General features: G+C 39.9%; 1 protein-coding gene across 8 annotated transcripts in view; it reads right to left on the reverse strand.

Moving 5' to 3' along the window:
• The window catches only part of FAT3 (FAT atypical cadherin 3), a 603,349-nt gene that overhangs the window by 299,992 nt on the left and 279,682 nt on the right, over positions 1–23,675 (reverse strand). Inside the window, exons 4-5 of one of the 8 annotated variants that reach the window (XM_057507138.1) lie at positions 20,097–20,176; positions 15,621–15,772 (exon numbers count right to left, since the gene is read on the reverse strand). The exons of 5 other annotated variants lie outside the window; for them this stretch is intronic. In XM_057507138.1, the coding sequence (XP_057363121.1) occupies positions 15,740–15,772; positions 20,097–20,176 (113 nt within the window). In that variant the 3' untranslated portion in view covers positions 15,621–15,739. Of the gene's footprint in view, positions 1–15,267; positions 15,773–19,794; positions 20,177–23,675 lie in introns of those variants that run through there. 2 more of the 8 variants (XM_057507137.1, XM_057507139.1) reach the window with 2 other exon arrangements.

The following is a 23,675-nucleotide window of genomic DNA, read 5'->3' on the forward strand; positions in this document are numbered from 1 at the left end:
ATAGGAAATCTATCTACCTAACCTACCACTTTCTCTTAGGAAAATGGGTGCAAAGTGCTTTTGGTGCCCTGGTCTCATCATTCATTACTCTTCTTCATGTGGTTGATATTCCCTTCCTGCCTTCACCACATCAAACTTAATCAAAACAAGCAAGAACACAGAGCCATAAATGATAAGTCCTTTATACTTTGACTGAAGCCTTCATCTATCTTCACGTGTATGTGCAGTGACTTTCCATTTGCACAACAGTAGCTATGCATACTGAATGTTTTCAGGTTTTAATTATTATCACACTCCTCCTGTCTCACAATCATGGTATGAAATAGGTATGCTTGTTATCTTCATTCCTATTTTACAGAAAAGGGAACTGGGACACACATAGAAGTTAAGTAACCTAAGATCATGGAGCTACTGCATGCAGGGACTCTTCCCAGGCTGACTGACACATCCCTGAGCCCTTGGGTCATCTGCTCCCTGAGAGTTTCTACTTTATTTGCAAACAGAGGACTTGGATATCTGCTGAGTGAAGGGCAGGCATGTGGCAGCTGATGCGGTAGATGCAAAAAGAAGACCCTTTAGGTCCTGAAAATCCACTTATACCCAGAATGTCCTGGAAGCAAACTACTTTAGTTTTCAAGAGGACAGGGTGGTACCACTGGTGCACAGTTTAGCAAGGGAAGGAGAAAAGTAAAAACAATTAAAATACAGTGACCTGAGGGTCAACAGGCATCCAGGTAGAGATGCCACCGAAGGTCAGAGTACAGTGTGAGTAACTGTCTGGAGGCATCCCGGGTGACTTCACAGGGGGGATGATCTTTCAGCAGGGTTTTGAAGGATGAATTAGAAACTGTCAGGTAAAGAGGGTGAGGAGGACATTCAAGGCGTGTACAAAAGTAAAAAAAAATTAAAAAGTTAAGACTTTAAAGCAGACAGAGGCCAGCTGGAAGGATCCTGTATGCCAGGCCAAGGAGCATGGACTTCATCTGTGTAGAGGCTTTCAAGGGTTTTAACTCTACTGTTAAGATCAGTACAGTCACAGTGATCTAACTGCGCCTAAGGTTTTGTTACAGTTTTGTGTATCTGGGCCTAATCATGGACATATTTTCTGTTGTCTGACTCGCTAGTGTTAATCACAGCAAAGCACTATCACACACAATTTTTGGCTCTTTCTAAATCATATACACAATATAAAAATTGCTTAATAGTCCATTCCATGAGTATCTGATGATGCCTTCTGGATATTGTGAGTACTACACTTGGTGGTGGGTCACCACCTAACTCATGGGTAAGGGGCAGAGCCAATGTTCATCCACATATTAAATATCATTAAAATTTCAATTCTTCTCATCTGGGGTGGTTTCAAATAAATGTATTTAGAAATAACAAAATGTATTTTGCTTGCGCCTATTCTGCTGCTCCACAACTAACAGATTGGTTTACATGAGGACAGCAAAAACATTATGTGTTTCTCTGTGTTCTCAGTAACTAGAATAGTGCCGGGCAGCCAAACAGGCATTTAGTAATATTGCATATTGACTCAATGGGGTGAATTTTAAACTGGGTTTCAAGGCAGGTTAGGTTGAGGGAAAGTCGGTCTCAAGAATTTCTTGAATTTCTCGGTGAAAATGACTAATTTACCACGATGCTAATCTTTATTCTTATCTCTTGGCTGAAACTTAAAGAACCCTGAGACTTTTTTATTACTGTTAATAATAACAAAAATACATCTGGTTAGCCCTTTCGTTTTTGAAGTTGCATCATTTGGAGTTTTCAATCACTCAAAAAATACTGGGGTGCTTGCTCAAAAATGTTTTGCTGATAGGGGTACATGATCAGAAAGCTGGATGACCACTGTGTTAGCAAGTCACCAAGATTACTTCCAGCCCTCCCTCTTTCTCGCATACTTTCTGATGCTTACATCTAGCTAATATGCACAGAGAATTCTCCTTATATTCCAGAGAATAAAGCAGCTGCCCACAAACCAAGTAGAAATGCTTTCTGAGCAGTTACTCCATAGGTGATGTTGGACTTGGGAAAGAAGAATCTGTGGGTGGAAGAAACAAACAGAAAAGGAAGAGATAGAAACCCCATTCTCCAGCTCTTTCCAAATACAGTCCAAAAATCAAAGCTATTCATAAAAATTATCTCAATTCATGCTTCTTATAGCAATGTTAAGTATGTCTGTTTTACAGGTAATATGACTGAAACACAGCAAGGGTAAATCATTTATACCAGAGTAGCTGGGAGAACATGAGTTAAAATAATAAGGACAGATTTATGTCAACCTTCCATATGCAAAGGGTTATTCTAAAAAATATGTGAAGTGCAGAAGGAGAGAGCAGACAGCAGACAGACACAGGATAGTTTCCATAAAGAATTTCCAATTTTGTACTGTTTATTTAGCTACCTTTTTTTTTTTCATTTAAAAAAATTTATTTTTCCTTTTGGCAATTGCCAACTTGAAATTTTTTTTTTTTTTGAGAGGACATCTCTCATATTTATTGATCAAATGGTTGTTAACAACAATAAAATTCTGTATAGGTGACTCAATGCTCAATGCACAATCATTAATCCACCCCAAGCCTAATTCTCGTCAGTCTCCAACCTTCTGAAGCATAACGAACAAGTTCTTACATGGTGAACAAATTCTTACATAATGAATAAGTTCTTACATGGTGAACAGTACAAGGGCAGCCATCACAAAAACTTTCGGTTTTGATCACGCATTATGAACTATAAACAATCAGGTCAAATATGAATATTCGTTTGATTTTTATACTTGATTTATATGTGAATCCCACATTTCTCCCTTATTATTATTATTATTATTATTATTATTATTAATAAAATGCTGAAGTGGTAGGTAGATGCAAGATAAAGGTAGAAAACATAGTTTAGTGTTGTAAGAGAGCACATGTAGATGATCAGGTATGTGCCTGTAGACTATGTGTTAATCCAAGGGCAATAAAACATCCACGGATGTAGAAGATGTAGAAGATTTCTCTCAAAACAGGGGGGGTGAGGTTCTAAGCCTCACCTCTGTTGATCCCCAATTTCTCACCTGATGGCCCCCCTGCGACTGTGCTATTTAGCTACCTTTTATAGGAGGTAGCCACCAATATACAACACATATGATTATAAATATCCAAGTGTGGACTCACATATATAAAGAATTAATGTTAGTTGGTGAAAGGCTGAAAAGAGATAATCAGAGATAAACAAGAGGCAGGTAAGGAATCAGTTAATACTGCTGGTGGGACAGGAAAGCATCAAGCCATAGGGAAAGAAGGCAGGGGATTAATTACCCAATTTAGTGACTGAATATAGACAATATTGAAATCAACATTCAACATCCCCCAAAACTCTGCCTTTATGGGCAAGAAACATTTAAAATTATCAAGTGGTTGACCTCAATTTGAAGCAAATTGACTCCTCCTATCGAGAAAACAAAAGAAGAAAGTTATAGGAACTATGAAAGACAAGATCTTTTATGGAGTTGGATAAAGTTCTACATGTAAAGACATATATTTCAGCACTCTTAAGTACTTTTAACTGCATGGATTTGGGTGGAAATTTTATTATTATCAAACAAATAAATAAATGACTTGTGTAAATGCTATACTTTCCTTCAAAGAGCTCTCAGGATATTATTAATACATAAGGCAGATAGCATTATTAATATCTATAAGGCAGATAAAAGTCATAGTGGAGCCACACACACACAATAGGAGGATTTGAAAGACTGTTGCCACAGTCTACAGAAAGACCATCCTATGAAGGAAAATAGCTATGAATGTGTTAGGAATGCTCTCTACACTTGGGTACTGTAGTGACAAAAACATGGGCGAAATTTGCAGAATGTTCCTTGCAAGTGCTTAAAATAGGCTATTAAATAACTGAAAGAGAAACTTCTTTCCTACTGAGAAGTGCTGCCTAACCAGTCTTAAATTGCCTTTTAAATACACTGTAAAAAAGTTGATAATATAAGAAGGTAATGCATTGAAAGTATTCCTCTTTTTTCAAAAAGCTTCCCTTAGAATTTTTAATGTGTGAAAAAGTTTTTGCAATAAACACTCCAATATTTCTACAGAAGCATTTATAAGGCCACTTTTTGAGAGCAATAGAATAATAGCAAAGAAGGATAAATAACAGATAAAACACGGGTGTTGAAATATTTAACTCACTCACAAATTGACCGAGGAACAATAGCAAAGCCCCAATCAGAGGCTGCCCAGTCCCTAAAATGAACAAAAATGACGTTTCACTGGGAGAAAAGAGACTTTTAGCAAGCCCAAGGCTAAAATTGGAAGAAGTTGCTATGATCATGCACAGCAAAATAGTATTTTTCAACAAATTCCAGTATTCTAGAGCCAGGGAATATACCCCTGCAAAGGAAAATATGTGTTAGAACAATAAAGTCAGTAGGAAAACATGGAGTAAATTTTTGTGACTTTGGATTGGGCAGTGGACTCTTAGATTTGACACTGACCGCACAAGAATCAAAAGGAAAAATAAGCTGGTTTTCATCAAAATTAAAAACTGTCATTCTTCAAAGTACACTATTAAGAAAGTGAAAGACAATCCATGGAATGGGAGAAAAATAGTTGCACATCACATACCTGATAAGAAACTTGTATCCAGAATATATAAAGAACTCTTACAAACAAATGACAAAAAGAAAATGACCCCATTTAATAGTGGGCAAAGGACTTGGAAGAGAAGACACACAAAAAGGCCAGAAGCCCACAAGAAGATACTCAATGTCATTAGCCATTAGGTACATGTAAATCAAAACCTCCATGAGACACCGCTTAGCCACCTACCTGGATGGCTACAAACAGTTAGAAGACACTTCACATACTGCTGGTGGGAATATAAAAACATTCCAAATAGCCACTTTGGATGACAGTAGGGAGTTCCTCAAAAAGTGACAGAGTAACCATACGACCTAGCAATTATATTCCTAGTTATCATCCTAAGAGAACCAAAAATATATATCCACACAAAAACTTGTACAAGGGTATTCATAGAAGCATTGTTCATAACAGCTATACTAACCCAAATGTCCATCCAAGGATGAATGGATAAACAAAATGTGGTATATATGTATTTAATATTTGCCCATAAAAAGTAAGGAAATACGGATACCTATCACAACATTAATGAACCTTGGAAACATACTCAGTGAAAGAAGTCACAAAGACTACATAGTATATGATTTAATTAATATGAGATGTCCAGAATAAGTGAATCTAGAGAGACAGAAATAGGTCACTTGTTGCTTCAGATGGGAGCACAGGGGGCGGGAGGATGAGAGTTGTGGGGAACAGGGTTTCCTCTTGAAATGATGTAAATCTTCTAAAATTGATTGTGATGATAGTTGCAAGACTATGACTACACCAAAAAACACTGGTTGTATGTTTTAAAAAGGTACATCATACGTTATGTGACTTATATCCCAATAAAGCTCTTACCTCCTCCCCTCCACCAAAAAATGTTAATTTGGATGTTGCCAGGGGCTGAGGGTCAGGGTGCAAAGAGACACGGTATCACAGAAATGGGGGCCATATAGCCCCAACAGGGTTGTGAGGCAGACAAACACTGGCTTGAATTCCTATGATAATACTTTTTAACTGAATGATTTGGGGAAAGTTACTTATTCTCTTAAGCCTCATTTATCTTTTGAAAAAAGGTAGTAACAATTACACCAAACTTACAGAATTATAATGAAGAGTGCTGTATTTCTATTTCCAATTTGTATTGAAAATTAAGAATTATCAGGTTTGAGTGATTTATACTATCCTCTGGCAACCACCAGCAAACGTGGAATATTAACAGCCTACAGCTTCCTCAAGAGGAGCAGGTGTTTGCTGATCAGCTACAATCCTAACCTATGGTCCCAGGCCCTGTACAGCATTCGGTTTGCTGCTCCTGGGACAGTGACTGAGATCTTAGGGTTAGGAGAAAGTACTCTTAAAAGGAAAATCAGCTTTCAAATACTATGTTACAACGTCTCAACTTCTTCAGCTCTGGAATGGAGAATAATAGCAGTAGTGACTTCACTGGTTGTTATGAGGAATAAATAAGATGTATGAAGAGAACTGAGCAAAACACCTAGCATTCTCTGAAGGATTTCTTTTAAATCACTGGCAGAAGCCAGAAAATTGTGCTGGAAAATGAGAGCTCTGGCTCATGTTACTACGCACCAAAGACTGTGTACTGATATGTGTTCTAATACCCTCTGAAACCCTCCTTGACCCCCATTAAATGGGGGTTGGAGGCATGTGAAGGTGAAGGTATAGACCTTGGAAGGTTTCCCAAAGTCAGCGCTTTGTCATTGAGGACAGCAGTTTCTCAGCCAGGTGCAAAGCATCTATTTGGAAAGGCTCCTAAAAAATTCTTCTTTGGGTAATCGAAAATATAAAAACACCGCACAGACAATTTCGCCCCTGTATTATTAATTACCTTTCAGGACAGAAATAAAACAAAACAAATTACCCCTGCTGAGCAGCATGATAACCAGCGACGGCACCAGATGAGCTAAGCCTGTTTCATGCCAGAGACAAATAGGGCTTGCGTGGTGCCAGAGATAAATTGGACAGACTCATCTCCTACAGAAATAACCCTCCGAATACAAAAGCAGATTTAAGCACTCTGGAGCTTAAACACACACACACACGCATGCATGCACACCGCACTCATACATACTTACACAATCACACTCCGCACTCCCACTCTGGTTTCTGAGAGACCGTTTGAAATGTAATTTAATGCTGGTTAAGCAAGAGCTTATCTTCAGGAAGGGACAATTCTCTCTTACCTAAACAAACCTTTCGTGAGTTATTAAAATAAATTCCTATCGTGGTTAGTAATTATGCTCCCTGGAAATAAGCACCTTGACAACCTCTGAGGGGACAGAAAATAGTCCCTTATCTTTCGGAGATCCAAGTGCCATGCATAACTGGCAAGCCCAGGCCCATCCCAGAGAATGACGGCACTTTATAGGGGACTTTATATCTCAAAGCATTTCTCACAAGCCAGAGGTTGGCAGCAAATGCCTGAAATGATAGCATGAAATATCTACCCTGGCCAAATAAAAGAAGCCATTCCAAAATAAGGGCCATAAAATATGTGGCAAGAGCCTTCGGGCCTATGAAAATTTCACATTTTGTCAAAGGCAATACTAGTGAATCTTTACCCCCAAATAAGTCACCCTTCAGGAAAACAGGATGGCTCTTTTATTTTCCTTATTAAATTTGGAACATTTCTAGGTTCCTACAATATCAGAGGTCAAGATTTCAAGACATTTTGAGGCATCATATGATCCCATTTTCCTCCCTTCCAAACTAGGACAGCCTTACTGAAGCACAAGTTTTATTATCCCCTCCACTACTGAGGAATTTTAAAAGGCTCCTTGCAGTGCCCCTGGTGCAGAGAGCTACAGGCTGTTACCACACGGTGGCTGGATTCAGGGTGGGCTGGCCATCAACACCAGTGTTTATCAAGAGTGGGCTAATACCATCTTGGAAAGGTCAGGGCTGCAGAAATAAGGGGTTGCGGCTAAATAGGAGAGAAGTCGGGGCTGACTCCTGTTTAAGGGCTGGTCATATCCCACAAGGCTCCAAAGGCAGTGAAGTACCAAGTGCGGACCCTCAATGCCAAGAACTTTAATCAGTGTAAGGTCAGTACTCCGGATAGCTCCTTTGGCAGGACTCTTTTAACAGCTAAATTCAACAAACTTCCTTGGGCCTCTGCTCTTTCAGAGGCCATGAACCTCCACATTGCAGGAAGCACAGGGAGGAAGAGTGGCCCCCAATTCCTCCCATTGCTTCACATAATGGGTGTAGTGGGGTACAGTGAAGATAGAAGCAATTTTAAGGAAAGTCAAGGGAACTCACATACGGCAGCATTAATTAACACCCTTGATAAAATTTGAGCTAAATTCTTCTACAGAAAGTGAAGAAGGCAGAGTGGAGGGTGCAGAGCAGTGGAAAAATTTGGAAGAAAAACTGGGAAGAATATGTTAGAGAGTAAAAAAGAGATGAAAAAATAGATTTGCCATGCAACAATTAGAGACTAATTATGAAGTTGAAAGTGAGAAATCCATTAAGTGACATGAATTCAACAAATATTAATTGAAACAACACTCTAGGACAAGTTTGGATCGGGGCACAGACACATATAAAACAGTATATGGGCTCAGAGTTTAGTTGGGAAACAAATAATAGGAAGTTACAATCAGTGTATGATGAGTGCTCTGATCAGGGGGCATTTACAAATAATAATCTGTAATGGAGCTAATTAGCAATGCCTTAATTTTTTTCTTCCTCTAGTGGAGCTTGACAGCCTAAAAGTAGCAGAAAGAACAGAGGACTTTAGTGGCACCAGGGTTATAGAGTGATAAATCGTGTGTGGAAACAGCATGTCCATGAAATGATGATGCTCGTTCTTGTGTTTCAGCACCACGGAGAGTACCAGGCTCAAAGTAGGACCTCGAAATATTTTATTTTGCAATTAGAAGATGAATACATGAGTTAGTAATAAGCCGCCATGGCTCTTTACTGAGTAGGGAGGCATATGAACAGATAAAGAAGACATAGGGATTATGAGAATGCAGTTTCAGGGGTGCGACTTGGTGAAAACATACTAGTTTTGCAATGTAAATGAGCTGAAGAGTAGAGACATGGTTTTGTTTGAAATTACAAACTCTTTTGGTAATCACCCAGGAAGGCGCTGTAGGCTCTGAGAATAACAGTGAGGCCAGGACAGAAGAGGTGATGGTAAGCAAGGTACAAAGCACACATCTGTAGGAAAACAACCGAGAGGCTGGGAGATAACAGCTAAAGAAATGGAAAGAATTTAGGGTAAGCGACTGATTTTAAGTTACTTTTGAGTCCTCCTCTCCCATGTTATACAGAATAGGAGAATAATCTCTATTTAAGGTAGTTTCCAGAAGAGTGAACTCCTCTTAAGTTAGCTGAGCTGACTATTGGGAAACTCAAAAAAACAGTAATAATTAGCTAACATTTATTTTGTACTTATTATATCCTGGGTGCTGAATTAACCACTGTACATGCATTACCTCACTGAATCCTCACCATAGCCCAGCACACACAGGACTATTATTAGTGTCATTTTTAAAATGAGCAGACTGAAGCTTTCAGGGTTTATGTTCAACTTTCCTGGACACAAGACAATGGCAGCAGGACAAAGATGTCAACACTAAGTGCATTCTCTAAACCAACAGGCTACAAAAAGGGATGCAAAAGGATAGGATTTGGGGGTGAGTGTGGTGATATGTGTGTTGTTGATTAGAAACATGCCTTAAAGTTCTCAAAAGGAATCTGTGAATACTGCTGATTCTACCAAAGACTGAGCTGGGTCTTGCTCTGGACCTGAAGAGGTTGTGTGGCTTCCAGGATTAGACAACACAGGCCACTGCTCTCTGTTTCTGCTCCCAACACAAGGCACAAAGGGGCAGTGATAAGGGAACAACTTCCCTGCTTGGCTGGGCTCTGGGTGTTAGCAGAGAATGAACTGACCGGCAGGTGGCTGAGACATGCCTGAATGAACAAAGCAATACAAGCCTTAAAGAAAACACAAATTTGTCCCAGGAGTTAAAAGTATAGTATACAAACTGCTATCCCAGACAGCACTTGGTTTAAATAAAAAAAGAAAATACCTTCAAATAACCACAGCTTCCCATTTCCATTTAAAGCTAATTTTATGGCATGCAGTTCAAGTCATTTCCAATGGAAAGTAGCATAAAAATATTATTCCTAACTATAGCCAAAGGAAATATATTTTGTCATTTCACACTCAACTACTTAAATCATTAATGCTGCAGTACAACCCCTATTACATGGTGCAGTAACAATCACAGAATCTCAGAATCATCTCATCAAATCATCTTGTTTTCCAGGAAGAGAAAATGTATGATATCTTAACAGACTGCCAATTTAAAGCTCAACTAGTTCTAGATATGATGGGAAAAACCTGAAATAATTTTTTTATCTCAAAGTTTTTGATATGACCACAGATTGAGAAGCAAGCCTCAGTAATACTAGATATTCTCTTTCTAGATACTAGTGAATTAGCATAGTCAGATGAATAAATGATAAGGCATTACCAGCTCTCTAATCCCCAGTGGCATCATTCCCCTAAATTATGAGCTTCTGTGCAGCAGACATATCAGAGTCAGGTATGGAAAAGATGGTTCACACGGTCTCCAATGACAGCCATGGGGGTGCACATGGCTAGCAAAGAGACTGGCAAAAACACACCATGACTCATGGTTCCTCTTAGGAAAGGGGATTTGCCTCCTAGCCAGCATGCATGGGCCAGAGGAAATAAAAATCCTGGCACAAAAGCAGAGCCCAGGAGGACATATTACTTGACTTTTATGTTATGTTTACAGGAAGTAGGATCAAGGATTGGGATTAGAGTTAGGTTGTAAATGTGACAAGCACTGATTTCATCCCCTAAACCAGTCATCACTTCATTCTTCTTTTACTGTATTTCCTCATTTAGTTATGGGTTTGAAATAGACAATTAATGTTGCCAGTCTCTCCATTTTTTTCTTTCCCACACCACCTCTCAAATAGTGGATTCTTGGATGTATGTCCTCAATTTCCCCATTAGTACTTCTCTAGAGCTTACTCCTATTCCTAGTGTGGCAAAAATCCCAGCTTCATTCATTGTTTGGCACACAGACCTCTGGTTTTCATGTGTAACATCAGCCTTTCCACATTCTAGAGCTGAACAGGTGTCTGGTAACACCAGTGCCAGAGTGTTCCTGCCACGAATTCCTTCTTTCTGGAAGAGAAATCTCCAAACTCGAAGTTATATGAAGCCAAAACTTACGGCTCATTCATTTTTGTATCTCACAAAGCTCTTGGCACAAAGTAGTGAACTCCACAAACATCATTATTATTTCCAAAAAAAAAGGTGAAAAACATCTTGGTATATGGGACAAGCTCTAGCCTTTGTCCTCAGCATAAAGAGGTGATTCCTATAGCTGCAAAAATATAACTGGAATGTTAATTTTTAGCCACAATATTTTATAATGTCATAAGGTAGTAATATTTTTTCCTTTAAGATGGGAATTTTTTCTGCTTCTTTCTCTGTCTGCCTCCATCCTCTTCTATACCTCTCCACATTTTCAATTCCTTTTTTCTCCCTTTCTTCAATAAATTTTTAGCAAAACATAATGAGAGTGTTAGGGACCATGCTAGACACTGTGTAAAGAAAACAGTAGCCTCTACAGCAAAAATACCAAGAAATCCTGAGACTTTAAGATTAAAGGATTTGCTTCAAGTTATTTATTGTATAAACAGCAAACTATGGACTTGAATCCAGAACTCATTAATCTAAAACCTGAACTCATTTCACCATATGATTCTGCCTCTCCCTCTCTCTCAACAGGAAATGAAGTACATTCCTTATATTTATTGGCAATAGGAGAGGCTAATGCTATCCCTCATTTTGAAAACAGAAAATGGAATATTTTGTTTTTCTCTTTGTAAGAATCTTAAAGTGAGCTGGCATTTGTTAATATGATTCTTAAATTTGACTTTTTCTATTTGAGTGTGTGACTTGTTATAAAAAGAGACACTCAAATATAAGTCATTTAAGATTTAATTATTCAAGTTATAATTAGTCACACACACATTATTGTGTTAGAGAAAGAAACAGTGTCCATTTAAGCGATTTTGCCATGCTTTTCTACTGTAATTCAATAACTGTGTGATGCTGAGAAGGCTGAATTTTTCATTTGAATTCTTACATTTACATTTTTACATCACTGCCTGAATCCCCAAGGTATGGGCAACTTGTGATGTTAGCAATTCTTTAGATGCTGAATATTAAAATCTACTTTTGTATTTCAAGGGTTATTTCTAATTACATGCACAATTGCTGATCCATCTGCCTACTACATAGATATCTGTGGTTATACATACTTGAATAGTTATTGAAAATTAAATAACATTATAAACAGTCAAATTAATTTCTTTGAGCATACCAAAGGCAGGAAGGCTGTGCTAAGACAGATACGATTTGCCCTGAGAAATGTAAAGACAAGATTATCTCACACCTCACTGAATTTGTGAATTCTATTCTTACTTGATAGAGCTTTTTTTTTAAAAAAAAAAAACAACAACACAAAACAATCCTAAAATCTGAAGCAAATAACACCTGAGACATATTACTGAATAGCAACAAGCCTGAGCTGGATGAGTCATTTACACTTTAGTCTGAAGATGTTCCACTGTCACAACAACAGGCCATAAAATGTTTGCTGGAATAACAGGATCAGTGTAGCAGTTTCAGTAAGAAATGGTTTCCCTGGGTGTTTCAATGTGATAGAGAATCAGAGAAGAAAAATTTCGGGCCTGCCTTCTGTTTCTATAATAATAGGCAGTCATTGTAAAGTATGCAAAATATGGAAAGCTAGACTGCAGGCTCTGTAAAAATTATGTTTATCCCAGTTTTAGCAAAGAGGCTGAGGTGCGTGCATGTGTGTACACATACACACACACACACACACACACACAAGGGACAAAGATCACCTAGGCAAGTTACAATAGTGAGTCAGGTCAGGTAAGGTGGGAGGAAGCCAAAGGAATAGGTCTCCCTGTTTTAAGTATGGAAGGCAGAGGAGAATTAGACCCCATGTTTTGAAGTTAGCTGAGAGGCTTGTTATTAGTGAAATAATTTTCCTAGAGTAGAGAGATTTAGAAAATCCCAAAGAATACATATCTGAACTTTGTATTCCCACTAAAGGTTCTTTCACAGGGTGACCCCAGACTGGCCCCAGATATATGCTGAAGTTGAGGGTATTTGCTGGCCTCCAGTTGGTTTGTAGAAACCACTGGGGCTTAACTCTGCCCCAGAGAAATCAGATTGGAGATACAGAAAAAGATTATGGGTGGACAGGTAAACACACCTTGTCTAAGGTTCAGCTTCATCTGGGCCAAAGAAGTTCAGATCCTGGAGGCTGGGTCCCACTCAGGGACTGAGGTTGGTATGATTCCCAGGAGGGAGGCCAGAGGTCATTTCAGAATGGTAGATCAGTCACCAGGAGAAGAGAGGAAGCAAGTGCTGGTTCATGGAGCAGGTCACAAGCAATAGGCAAAGACAGGTAGGCACCTCAGAGCCAAAGCAGCAGCGTAGCTGGGATGCTGCCAAGGGGGGCCAGAGGGGCAAGCAAGAGGTGTGCTGGGTACAAGGAGATCGACAATGAGCTCTGAGCCAACCAGCGGCACCCTCCAGCGCCCAGAGGTCCCCGGTCAGTAGGCACATTGATACATCAAGTCGTGTTTAAAACCATGCTTTAAATGTTAAGTCAATTCCTTCTCCGTAGTCGGTTTTGCTCTACATTATACAGATGTAAGTTAGAGTCCTGCTTCTCCACCTGTTGGCTATGTGATCTTGGGCAAGTCAGCTGACTTCTGTTAACAATACACATACTACTTAGCACTGTAACAATTAGAGCATGGAAAGTGTTTAGCACAGCGTCTAGCACATGGTTCTTTCCCAGACCTTCTATATTCTCTTCCTTTTTATCCTGGCTCCTTCCCAGAACACACCTCCATTGGTATATACAAACCCAACCCCAAGCCCCTGGAATTTAGCTTCAGTGTCCCCCCAACACTGCCTCTCCACAGACCCCTATCTCATCAGAGTACTTATCACACTGTGCTGTTCCTCCTCACCTATCTGTGTGGCCCACTGGACCCTGAGCCCATAACATCAGCAAGCCACATACACATTATTTCCTGGGCTATCCTCAAAGTCTAGGAAGTGAATGGCACATAGAAAGCATTTAGTACCTCTTTACTGAGTTAACAGATGAGTGAATGGGTTCAGGATCTAGATCTGCTGTGATGTCTCAGACCAGTTTTCTCAACTAAATTAACTATTCCCCATGATAATACTTTATTTCTTAATTATGCCCATATTAATGCTGTTTATGTCCTGCATGCAAATATATATATGTATAAATATCCTGCATAAAAATATTTTTAATGTTTTATCACCTCGATACCACCCCTTCCATATGTAGCAGAGTCAATGAACATCCAATGAATTAAATCAGGTTATGACCTTTGGTGAATCTATTACCTCTGCGTTTCCTCCTCTGTGAAATAAGAAGTCTGGGTAGCATGAGCTCTGAGTACCTTTGATTCTATGTTTGTATTGAAAGGAAAAATCAGGTCTGACTTATCACTCACCACGGAGATACACAGCAATCTACCCTCATAATTTTCAGTTAAGGTGCCAATAAGGTATCAAGATGCGGAGGACTTCCCAGGCAAATCACAAACCCTAAGAAACAAATGCATCTCACGGGTAAGATTCCTCAAGGGAGGAACAACCTAAGACAGGCACAGTCGCAGGGGGGTCATCAGGTGAGAAACTGGGGATCAACAGAGGTGAGGCTTAGAACCTCACCCCCCCTGTTCTGAGAGAAATCTTCTGCATACGTGGATGTTTTATTGCCCTGGTCTAGCTTGGATTAACACATAGTCTACAGGCACACACCTGATCATCTACATTTGCTCTCTTACAACACTAAACTATGTTTTCTACCTTTATCTTGTATCTACCTACCACTTCAGCATTTTATTAAAAATAATAATAATAGAGAAATGTGGTATCCACATATAAATCAAGTTTAAAAATCAAATGAATATTCATATTTGAACTGACTGTTTAGAGTTCATAATGCATGAGCAAAACCGAAAGTTTCTGTGATGACTGCCCTTGCACTGTTCACCATGTAACTTATTCACTATGTAAGAATTTGTTCTCCATGTAAGAACTTGTTTGTTATGCCTCAGAAGATTGGAGACTGACGAAAATTAGGCGTGGGGTGGATTAATGATTGTGCATTGAGTATTGACCCCCCTATACAGAAATTTATTGTTGTTAACAACTATTTGATCAATAAATATGAGAGATGCCCTCACACACACACACAAATATATATATATATATATATATATATATATATATATATATATATATATATAAACACACTTCCAATGGTAAAATAAATAAGTAACCGGGATGTAATGTATAGCATAAGGAATATAGTCAAAATATTGTAACAACTTGGTATGGTGATAGCTGGTACCTAGAATTATCATGTATATAAATGTTGAATCACTGTGTTGTACACCCAAAACTAATGTGATGTAATACTGTTGTCAACTACCCTTCAATGAAAAAAAAAAAAAAAAAAGAAAGAAACAAATGCGTCTCAGTACGAAGGCCATTCGTTTTGCCAAGCACCTGTAAAAACCCAGACACAAGCATGGTGTCTGGGTTGGACAGTTGCAGTACAAAACCTATAAAGTAACATACTTGCACACACAAAGCCTATTTTTTTTTAAGCGGGAAATGTGGCAACCAGGTGAAAGAAACAAGGTAATTTCCAAAGTCCTAGCTTTCTCTTGGCAGGGGATTTAGGTAATAGCTTGCCAATTGCTGGTTACTGCTGCCAAGGACCAGGACTGCTGTGTTCAAAATTGCTGGCAATGGCCACCTATTGTTTGCGAATTTCTGTCTTAGCAGGGACTCTGAAGAGAGGCTACTCAGGTCAGCAGGAACAGATTCAGCCAGTATTCCCAGGGGTCATCACTGCAGAATGCAGAGAAATTGCAAGGGAGCAACTTGAGCACGAGGACACCTATGACAATTTCTTGGAAAAACTCACTGAATCTTCCGCCAGCATTTACATAGACACACACACAAATGGATTTGGCTTCTGCAAAATAAATCATGAAATAATATTAATAATTATTCACTCTAATCACTGAACGTTTACAAAACCACAGCTTGCATCCTGCTGGCTCCTCTAGCTTGGCGGGCGGTCTTTTCCTTTAAGCTGGGTGGTAATGCAACGAACAATAGCTCAGACAACTGGAAACAAAGACCCATTGGGGAACTTTTGTTCAGTGAACTCAAATATAAACACTTTGGTGTCTCTTTTATGGTTTAATTCTCTAGTGTTATCTGTTCAATACCATAGAAAGTGATTCAAAACAAAAACTGGCTTTTAATACTTGAAGGTTTCTCCCCCTTGTGGAAAAAAAAATGCTTTATAGAGGCTCTGGAGCAAATCCCAGCCCTTGTATTCACAACCTGTGTGATCTGGGCACCTTTGTAGAACTCTCTGAGCTTCAGTGTCCTCATCTTTAAAATGCAGCTAAATATAATACCCTCCCTCTGGCTTGTTAGAATGAAATGAAATGAGAGCATATGTGGAAGCAGTCCCTATTACTAAAAACTGTTGGCTATCACTTATCTTTCTATCTATGGCATACTGGGCAAAATTACAAGCTCTTGAGTGGGCAACTGTGGCCCTGAGTCCTGATCTTGCTATTAGTAGAGTGATTCTGGCAAGTTAGATAGTGGGGACAATGCCTAAGGTAAGAAAAATGTGAATTTTTTGTGAAGAAAGTAGTGAAGAGGTAGGTAGCCAATAATATCTGTTACCCTTCCAAGAAGAAGTGTCAATTATGACATTTTTAGGCATTTGGAACTATTCTGCACAGAAAAGAAACATTCTGTAATGGGTTGTTCAGGCTTGTACACCCTTAGAACTAGAGAGTTAGTATTATGATCCTGGCAGGCTATTAGCCAGATACTCTTTTTTAAACAATTGGCCTAATACACTAAATAAGAGAGAATGTAGGCTTGATGCCAACATTCAACGGCTGTCTCTGTTGGCCAACGAAAACTGCAAATGCCAACTCCTCTAACTTCGGTATTAAATTCTAAATTCCATACTGAATAGCCACTCTTAACATTTAAGAAAATCTTTGGTCTAAATTGTGTTTAAAATATTTTCTTCTTAGTAAAGAAACCATCTCTCCTTCTCTTCTTCCTTCCTAAAACAAAAACAAAAGGTCTTTAAAAAGATCTCTTACTGAGGTGATTTATAAAAGTAACATGGGTCTCAACTTCCAGGGATATGTAGGCAAGAATCTTTGTACTGAGTCCTGGGAAAAATTAATTTTAGAAATTACCCACAGCTTTAAAAATGGTTATAAGGAACCTAAAAGTTGAAAGTTATCACCATCAGATTCAGAGAAAAGATAGGAACTTCTTTTGTGTTTAAACATCATTGTTTTGCAAATTTCCCTGCTGTGTTGTTCTTTTGCTCATGGAAAAGCAAATGGATAGTTGAAAGGCTGGTAAGGTAGGCCAAATTGCCCTTGCATTTAATCAGAAGAACTTAAGCAAATAACTGGCTAAGAAAGAGAGAGTTATATGGAATGGATGTTCCCTAAGGCAATGTTCTGTTAGGATGAACCAGTATTCAAAGGTCTCAATCGTAATTGGTTAGAAAGGCCCTTGATATGCCAGAATAAAATTTATTTCATCTTTTTCAGATGGGTGAGGGATGTCTGACTAAGCATGTACTGCCTCTCATAAGCCACCATCCTCCTTTATAAACTGAGGCTTTGGGACGAATAAAATGATCTCTACAATCTCATCAGGAACAAGATTCTACAGATCACAGGCCCAAACACGGCCCTTAGATTCCAGGGACAGGGGCCTCGGCCCCCACAACGCAGAAGGCTCCCCGCTGCCCCTTTTGCTGCCATGCTTCTTGCCGCAAGACCAGGAATCTGAGGAACCAAGGAGATGTGCCACTTAAACATGGTCCTCGGCACACATGCTAATGTCTGGTTTCTAGATCAAGCTCTGGTTCCTGGCATTCTGGAATCCTCTGCTCAGACGGCCACCTCGTCTGTTTCCAGGGCCTGGGCAGGGTTCTTCACTGGCCCCATTCTCTAGGGCAGCCTTGCCTTCCCAGTGCCCAGAACTGAGGACTGATCAAGAGGAAGCTGTTCACAGCAGGTGGAGGGGCCATGGTGGGACATCAGAGCTTGGACACGTGCCTGGAGTGTTCACAAGCCAGGGTTGAGAAAGGGAGGGGGCGGAGGAGGGGGTGGGCAGGGCCTGCTCTCTGCCCTCATCTTGCACTCACAGGACTTAGAGGACTCTGGTTTCCAATCAGGCCTTTGGGATTTGAATGTTGGAGGATGACATATATTTTATTTAAAGTTTTGCTAGTTTGATTTATTACTTTCAAATATTTGTACTTAGTAGTATGGGGCCTCTATTTGTTCTCTTTTTGATCTCAGACCTGCAAATGTGAAGGCCATAGGCATGTTTCGTTAGGCTGGTTAGAATGACTGCTTCTTTTGGATTTGAACTAACATTGCATCACAGTCAGGGGATTCTGCATGAAAACAGCAGTTAGCAATGTCTCTCGAAGGAGGGAAACGGGCCAGGCCACTGCAACAGACTAGGCTCAGTCATCCAGTGGGATTAAACAGCAGCATCCCACTTCTAGAAAGGGTGGGACTGTCTATTTGGCCACCTTCCATGGTTGCAGGTAAAGCTTCCAGCTGGACCTGAATAGCTAATGCCCCATTTTCCACACAGCTCTTGGACCAGGCCCATTCCGCTTCCTTATATTACTTATCTGTCCCCCACAGGCATCTGAACACAAGACCCCTGGTCCACGGGAACTGTAAGGTACTAGCTGACTCACCTCACATTATCTTCCATGGAAATTAATCCAATCGAGCTTGTTTTGTGAACAAGTGTCATGTGGTGTGACTGAAGCTTGAACCTCTGGTCTCATGACTCTCTCACTTAAGACAAGAACATGCAATAAGGGCTTAATTTGGGAGAGAAGCCTCTATAACTGTCTGCCTTCAGTTCAGAGCACTCCAGACAAGCAGCTAGTTAAGGAGCTCCTTCCTGACTGTGATCACAGAAAGACAATTACCCCCTTAAAAAGCCTTCTTGAAAAATACTGAATCCAAACAATGAGACTATCATTTGTATCCTCATTTTGGACCCTTCATCTTTAAAAGCAAGGCAGTGTGATTTGTGCTTCACTGTGTACAATAATTTTTTTTCTTAATATTGAAAACTCCACGGTGGCTTTAATTTCAGTTAAGATCAGAAAGCACCAGCATATGGTGCATGAAAGCAAAATTAATTATGGCCTCAACATCCCTTCTTAGTTCTTTCTCTTCATCATGCATTAATCTCCTGGGTCCTGTTCTACATGTTAAAGTACGGAGTATGAATTGTTGTTAATATGCTGTTGCCAGGTTAAAGTCCTAGAGAATGTGAAGATGTCAGAAAACAAATCCCAGAGAGAAATGAAACACTGTTTTCCTTAGCTTATGATTACCATACAAATAGACTCCTTCTGAATTTAAATTACAATGACGTAAAAAAAACACATCCTTTACATTCACTTAAATACACTGACAAGGATGGAAGGGCAGCTGATCTGCAGTACAGGGTTCTTTTCACCATTTCTACGGTTTCACATGCAAAAAACACAATCAGACAACACGCTCTCACTTTGAAACTTGGAAAGTATCGTGTTGCAAAACATTACAGCAGACGACATTTCTTGAATTAAAAGCAAAAATCTGTTATCTTCAACCACAGGGAAAAGTTATTATAAACAACGTATGGAAAAATCTAACGAGCACGTGGAGTGGGGTAAAAAAATGACTATTTCTCTAAGTCGAGCTGTGAATGTTTCCAGGATCAAAAGCTTAATTTCAGAAATGTCTGGTCACATTTAACTATCAGTTATAATCTCAGTGAGGAAAGGTTATTTTCTAAGCAATAACACGTCCAGAGGTGGCTATGAAATGGCATTAGTATATAGCATGAAACACCCATGACTGAGCTGGGAAAAGTGCTGTCTTTAAATAGATGCTTGGAGAGGCCAATTCCCAGACAATCCTAGGAGGGTGGAGAAAGGGATGTGCCTGGCTATCTTTGTTTACACACCTTTCTTGTACTTTGTCTTTTCTCTCCTTGACGAACTGGACAATACCTGTACATTTTTAAAGATTGAGTTCATATTTTGCCTGCTCCCTGGCCTCTTGGTGTGGAGGGTTAATGCCTGGCCTCTAGATAGAATGGGTCTCCTTTGGACCTCATTGCTTATAATCTCTCAGAGTGAGAATTCTGGCAAATTTACTCTTTCACTAACTCATCCATCCATTCATTTATTCAACTGGTATATACTAAATACCTACCATTTGCCAGTCACTGTTCAAGGCAGAAAACACAATGGCCAACAGAGAGACAAAAGTCCTGTCTTTGTGGAGATTCCATTCTACGGGGGGAAGTAAAGAATGAGCAAATAAATAGGTTTTATATATATATCGTTAGATAGGAATGAGAGCTAAAGAGAAATGGAATTGCAGTATCAGATGGGATGACCACGGAAGGTGGTGTGAGCGGGTGACACGCAAGGAAGGCCCTGAAGGGAGGGAGTGAGCCGGTTACGTGAGGATCAAGGGAAAGAGCCTTCCAGGCAGCAGGCCCAGCAGGGACTGGAGCCAAGAGATGCCCCAGTGTGCAGGTAGCATAAGGAGGGGAGTAAGGTGTGGACAGGGGACAATGAGGCCTGTCCTTTGCAGCTGAGGGGAGAACTTGGGCTTTGGCAGAGTGAGATGGAACTTCTTTGAGCATCCGTAGAATGGTGAACATTAATTACAGTGCACACCTCTGATGTTGTGAGGATTCACTAAGACCCTGGCATGTATCAGTCTCAAAACCAGTCAGGAGAGCATCAGTACCCTTGTGGCAACAATGCCTAACCACACACATGGTCACCCACGCGTGGACAGGAGCACCCTGGAGAGCCAAGGTGGCCCCACAGCAGAGCACGGCTCTCTGGAAGCACCAGGAGGCTGTCAATGCGAAGACATTTCCTGGTTGGGGACGGGGCTGTGGGCACCCCTACTAAGGATGATCCTGTTAAAAGTCTGGCTTTCACAGTGTGATTTATGTTCTAGGTTGGGAGAGGCAGGTCAGGCGACAACAGACACGGTTTGTCCCTGTCATGTTTGATTAGTGGTTATAACAGATTGGTGGTTCTACATTGATTTTTGAAAAGCAGCCAGCTTCTCTCCACCAACATCCTTTTAGAAATATACATTTTCATGCACAAAACATTGAAAATACTGGGTTGCGTGTGTGTTTGGGGGAGTTGGTCTGTATTGTGGTCTGAAACAGACAAGCTGAGGTTCTTCTCTGCACTAAAGGGCCTGACAGTGGGGTTTGCTTCACCCACAGAGAAGCTCCCTTAGTGCAGTGATGTGTTGGTTTATGATCATTCTTGTCTTGCCAAAGAACCCGGGATACAGGGGAAATTAAAGCTATAAAGGGTAAGGAGCCGTTTGGTCCATAGAGATCAATAAAAATGAAATGAAGTACTGCAAAAATTGTTACAAAAGTCCACAGGAAGAAGTGAGCTGTGACAGACAGCCCCTGCCTACCTTGAGGGATGACTTCTTACTCCTTTGGTACCCCCAGGGCCTAGCACAGTGCCTGACACAGAGTATGTTTTTCAGATATACTTGTTGAGTTAATTAATTCATAACTAATACATAAGACAAGGCATAATAATATCAACTCATTAAAGGCTAGAGAAAGTGAATTTATTTCTGATGAGCTCACAATACAGACCAACTCCCCCAAACACACACGCAACCCAGTATTTTCAATGTTTTGTTTTTAATAAGGTTCATAGACAACTGGCCCTACTTTTATCATCACCCCTCCCTTTATTTTAACTATCAATACAATGGATAGCGTTCCTCAAAAATAAAGGATCTAAGTAGGGTAGTTTAGTGACCTAAATTTGCCTGTTGTTTTTGATTTTGAGGTATAAAATTCTAATTTCAGAGAAATTTTATATAGGTTCCCTAGATAGACTTTTAAACCTATTATAGATAAAGTATGTGAGAGTTTTAATCCTGTGAAGCATCATATAAATTACGATTATAATTATTATTATGATGTCTATTAGCAAAGACCAACTCCCATACTGTTTCTGTTTATGAAAGTAGAAGGCATTTCCCAAATAATTACCTGCATACCCCGCCCATATATCAAATCACATTAAAATCAAACACAACAGAAGGACAGTGTCACAGAGGTAGAAGGTCACTGAGACATTGTCTTAACCATCCCTCTACCTTTAACCACTTCAGTTAATGTTAAATAAGACCTGATCCAGAATTGGTGCTGCAATTCCCAAGCCCTTTGAGCACCTTGGATAAAGTGATTTACCAAGCAACTCATGAGCACTTTGTTTTCCTTTATGAACCTTAGGAAATTTCCAGTGTTATGTATATTCTGACTACTTGCAGACTACGTCAACATAAAATTTCTTTCAATTCCTCAGAGGCAAGTGAATCCAGAGATGACATTTTGAAAATAGTTCAGATGTCAAATGGGAGTTTAAACAAAAGCAATTAGGCAAGAGAATTTCACCCACGGTTGGTTTTTCAGAAAGGTGTCAGCACTTTTTGCCACAAAAGGAGTTCAGAAATCCTTGTGCTATACTAATAAATGATACATATTATCCAAAGCATGTATTCATTTGTTCATTCATTCATTCATGGTCTTTAGAGCATCTTTGATGTGTAAAGCACTGTTCTTGGAATGGAATACAATTGTCTTATTCTCCACTGTAGCCTGGTGTCTGGTATGCAGTAAATGATCAATAAACAACACTGAACGTTGAATACATGAATGAGTAAATAGATGAATGGAAAGAAACAAACCTTTCTCTGCTCTGAAGAATCTTATTTTCTTGTAATAGAAATGCCAGTCCATTTCCTATACTATGAATGGTCTGAAAATTAACAACAGAACTTGGTTTTGTCTTGTTTTGTTTCCTTTTGCTGCAGATACTGTGGATGTTGGAGACCAGAAAAGGACAACAGAAGAAGTCTAGAAATCACTGCAGAGAGAAAACCTCCCCCTTTCTTTAGCTGACAGGAGTCTAAGTAGACAGTGACAAAGGAAGTTGTATAACTGAAGGGAAAACTTAGCCAAAGAGGTACGCCCATGGTTTACTTCAGGGTAAGAGGGTGCCAAGCAAGAATGTTACTTTGAAGGTATGTGGACAACTTGAAGGGACATTAATTACTGGCATCCGAATGATTGTCTAGTGGGCAACAGTGAAACCTTCACAGTTTAAACAATTTATGTAACAGGAGTCTTATTAAAAGAAACCTCACTTATCTGTTTACTGTCTATGATGAATTTGGGGGGAAAAGTGGGCTTTTTAAATAGTTGGTCTACAACAATGTTCCCTTAACAGAAATGGGCCAGAACTGCACGGCCCTACCCGGCGTTATACAGAGCCAGCCTCTGCACCAGGACAACGGGCCTACGAGGGGAGCAAGAATGGTCTGTGGTCACTGAAATAAATGCCATAAAGCCCAGCTACTGATGCCGGGGCCTTTTTACTCTGTGGGAGGAGTCCTCAAGGTCAGCCTGCAGAGCCTAGTGATTCTCAACCTATTTACTATTCTCATACCTTATTTATATGTTTCAGGAGATGAGAAGCAGCAAACGAGAAGGCAGAGCCCTGGCAGAGAGAGGCCCACTGATGACAGAAGTGAGTGCTGGCAAGCTGAGCTCGAGTGAGGAGGTGTGAAAAGTACTGCATTTGATGGCCTCGGACAATAATGAACAGTCCAAACGGAAACCTCGTATCCCTGACAGGTGACATAATTTGCAGGGCCCAGTGCAAACCGAAAATGCCAAGCCCCTTGTTCAAAAGCTATTAAGAATTTCCAGACAATGATGGCAGA

The sequence above is a fragment of the Manis pentadactyla genome, chromosome 9 (assembly GCF_030020395.1).
Source record: "Manis pentadactyla isolate mManPen7 chromosome 9, mManPen7.hap1, whole genome shotgun sequence".
Taxonomy (NCBI): Eukaryota; Metazoa; Chordata; class Mammalia; order Pholidota; family Manidae; genus Manis; species Manis pentadactyla.